The sequence below is a fragment of the Procambarus clarkii genome, chromosome 84 (genome assembly GCF_040958095.1).
Source record: "Procambarus clarkii isolate CNS0578487 chromosome 84, FALCON_Pclarkii_2.0, whole genome shotgun sequence".
In the NCBI taxonomy this organism is placed as follows: Eukaryota; Metazoa; Arthropoda; class Malacostraca; order Decapoda; family Cambaridae; genus Procambarus; species Procambarus clarkii.
In genome coordinates this window covers 8,930,043-8,933,480 of record NC_091233.1, presented here as the reverse complement: position 1 = coordinate 8,933,480, position 3,438 = coordinate 8,930,043, and the positions used below count along the sequence as shown (strand labels likewise).

The following is a 3,438-nucleotide window of genomic DNA, read 5'->3' as shown; positions in this document are numbered from 1 at the left end:
GGCCTTGGACCTGCTGTGTATGGTTGTGGTGGCACTGGACCTATAGTGTATGGTAGTGGTGTCCCTAGACCTATTGTGTATGGTTGTGGAGGCCTTGGACCTGCAGTGTATGGTTGTTGTGTCCCTCGACCTGCAGTGCATTGTTGTTGTGTCCCACGACCTGCAGTGCCTGGTGGTTGTGTCCCTCGACCTGCTGTGTATGGTTGTGGTTACGCTGGACTTTCTGTGAATGGTTGTGGTGGCCTGAACCTGCTGTGTATGGTTGTGATGTCCCTGGACTTGCTGTGTATGGTTGTGGTGGCCCGGGACCTGCTGCTTATGGTTGTGGTGGCCCTGGACCTGCTGTGTATAGTTGTGGTGGCCCTGGACCTCCTGTGTATGGTTTTGGTGGCCCTGGACCTGCTGTGTATAGTTGAGGTGGCCGTGGACCTGCTGGGTATTGTTGTGGAGGCTCTAGACGTGATGTGTATGGTTGCGTTGGCCCTGGACCTGCTGTGTATAGTTGTGGGGGCCCTGGACCTCCTGTGTATGGTTTTGGTGGCCCTGGACCTGCTGTGTATAGTTGTGGTGGCCCTGGACTTGCTGTGTATTGTTGTGGAGGCTCTAGACCTGCTGTGTATGGTTGTGTTGGCTGTGGACCTGATGTTTACAGTTGTGGTGGCCCTGGACCTGCTGTGTATGGTTGCGTTTGCCTTGGACCTGCTGTGTATGGTTGTGATGGCCCTGGACCTCCTGTGTATGGGTTTGATGGCAATGGACCTGCTGTGTATGGTTGTGGTGGCCCTGTGCCTGCTGTGTGTTGTTGTGGTGGCTCTGGACCTGCTGTGTATGGTTGTGGTGGCCCTGGACCTGCTGTGTATGGTTGTGGTGGCCTGGACCTTCTGTGTATGGTTGCGTTGGCCCTGGACATGTTGTGTATGGTTGTGACGGCCCTGGACCTACATAGTGTATTGTTGTGGTGGCCCTGGACCTGCAGTGTGTGGATGTGGGGGCCCTAGACCTGCTGTGTATGGTTGTGGTTAACCTGGACCTGCTGTGTATGGTTGTGGTGGCCCTGGAGCTGCTGTGTATTATTTTGGTTACACTGGACCTGCTGTGTATGGTTGTGGTAAACCTGGACCTTCTGTGTATGGTTGCGTTTGCCCTGGACCTGCTGTGTATTGTTGTGGAGGCTCGGTACCTGCTGTGTATGGTTGTATTGGCCCTGGACCTACAATATATGGTTGTGGTGGCTCTGGACCTGCTGTGTATGGTAGTGGTGGCCCAGACTTACTGTGAATGGTTGTGGTGGCCCTGCACCTGCTGTATGTGGTTGTGGTGGCTCTGGACCAGCTGTGTATCGTTGTGGTGGCCTTTGACCTGCAGTGTATGGTTGTTGTGTCCCTCGACCTGCAGTGTATGGTTGTTCTGTCCCTCGACCTGCAGTGTATGGTTGTGGGGGCCATGAACCTACTGTGTATGGTTGTGATGTCCCTGGACCTGCTGTGAATGGTTGTCGTAGCTCTGGGCCTGCTGTGTATCGTTGTGGTGGCCCTGGACCTGCTGTGTATAGTTGCGTTGGCCCTGGACCTGCTGTGACTAGTTGTGGTGGCCCTGGACTTCCTGTGTATGGTTTTGGTGGCCCTGGACCTGCAGTGTATGGTTGTGGTGGCGCTGAACCTGCTGCGTATTGTTGTGGAGGCTCTGGACCTGCTGTGTATGGTTGTGGTGGCCCTAGACCTGCTGTGTATGGATGTGGTGGCCCTTGACCTACAGTGTATGGTTGTGGTGGCACTGGACCTGCTGTGTATGGTTGTGGTGGCCCTGGACCTGCCGTGTATGGTTGTGGTAGCCCTGGACCTGCTGTGTATGGTTGTGGTGGCCCTGGAACTACTGTGTATGGTTGCGTTGGCCCTGGACCTGCTGTGTATAGTTATGGTGTTTCTGGACCTCCTGTGTATGGTTGTGGTGGCCCTGGACCTGCTGTGTATGGTTGTGGTGGCCCAAGACCTACTGTGTATAGTTGCGTTGGCCCTGGACCTACTGTGTATGGTTGTGATGGCCCCTGGATCTACAGTGTATGGTTTTGGTGGCCCTGGACCTGCTGTGTATGGTTGTGATGGCCCTGGACCTCCTGTGTATGGTTGTGGTGGCAATGGACCTGCCGTGTATGGTTATGGAGGCCTTGTGCCTGCTGTATATTGTTCTGTTGGCTCTGGACCTGCTGTGTATGGTTGTGGTGGCCTTGGACCTGCTGTGTATGGTTGTGGTGTCCTGGACCTTCTGTGTATGGTTGCGTTGGCCCTGGACCTGTTGTGTATAGTTGTGATGGCTCTGGACCTACAGCGTATTGTTGTGGTGGCCCTGGACCTGCAATGTATGGTTGTGGGGGCCCTAGACCTGCTGTGTATGGTTGTGGTTAACCTGGACCTGCTGTGAATGGTTGTGGTTAACCAGGACCTGCTGTGTATGGTTGTGGTGGCAATGGACCAGCTGTGTATTATTTTGGTTACACTGGACCTGCTGTGTATGGTTGTGGTGGCCCTGGCCCTGCAGTGAATGGTTGTAATAAACCTGGACCTGCTGTTTATGGTTGTGGTGGCCCTGGACCTGCTGTGTATTGTTGTGGTGGCTCTGTACCTGCTGTGTATTTTTGTGGTGGCCCTGGACCTAAAGTGTTTGGTTGCGGTGGCCCTGGACCTGCTGTGTACGGTTGTATTGGCCCTGGACCTGCTGTGTATGGTTGTGGTGGCCCTGGACCTGCTGCGTATGGTTGTGGTGGCCCTGGACCTGCTGCGTATGGTTGTGGTGGCCCTGGACCTGCTGCGTTTGGTTGTGGTGGCCCTGGACCTGCTGTGTATTGTTGTGGTGGCGATGGACCTGCCGTGTATGGTTGTGGTAGCCCTGGACCTGCCGTGTTTGGTTGTGGTGGCCCTGGACCTGCTGTGTATGGTAGTGGTGGCCCTAGACCTACTGTGAATGGTTGTGGTGGCCCTGGACCTGCAGTGTATGGTTGTTGTGTCGCTCGACCTGCAGTGTATGGTTGTTGTGTCCCTCGACCTGAAGTGTATGGTTGTGGGGGCCCTGGACCTGCTGTGTATGGTTGTGGTTACCCTGGACCTTCTGTGTATGGTTGTGGTTGACCTGAACCTGCTGTGTATGGTTGTGATGACCCTGGACCTGCTGTGTGTGGTTGTGGTGGCCCAGGACCTGCTGTGTATGGTTGCCAAGGCTCTGGACCTGCTGTGTATAGTTGTGGTGGCCCTGGACCTCCTGTGTATGGTTGTGGTGGCCCTGAACCTGCTGTGTGTGGTTGTGGTGGGCCTAGACCTGCTGTGTATGGTCGAGGTGGCACTATACCTGCTGTGTATGGTTGTGGTGGCCCGGGGCTTCCTGTGTATGTTTGTGGTGGCAATGGACCTGCTGTGTATGGTAGTGGTGGCCCTAGACCTACTGTGA

The 3,438-nt window shown here is 55.1% G+C and overlaps 1 protein-coding gene across 1 annotated transcript; it reads left to right on the top strand.

Moving 5' to 3' along the window:
- The first annotated feature begins 267 nt into the window (after nucleotides 1-267).
- LOC138358540 (uncharacterized) lies at nucleotides 268-2,418 on the top strand. The gene is made up of 2 exons (XM_069316520.1): nucleotides 268-766; nucleotides 2,057-2,418. The coding sequence occupies exons 1-2, from the start codon at nucleotides 268-270 to the stop codon at nucleotides 2,416-2,418; spliced, it is 861 nt and encodes a 286-aa protein (XP_069172621.1).
- The last annotated feature ends 1,020 nt before the right edge of the window (nucleotides 2,419-3,438 follow it).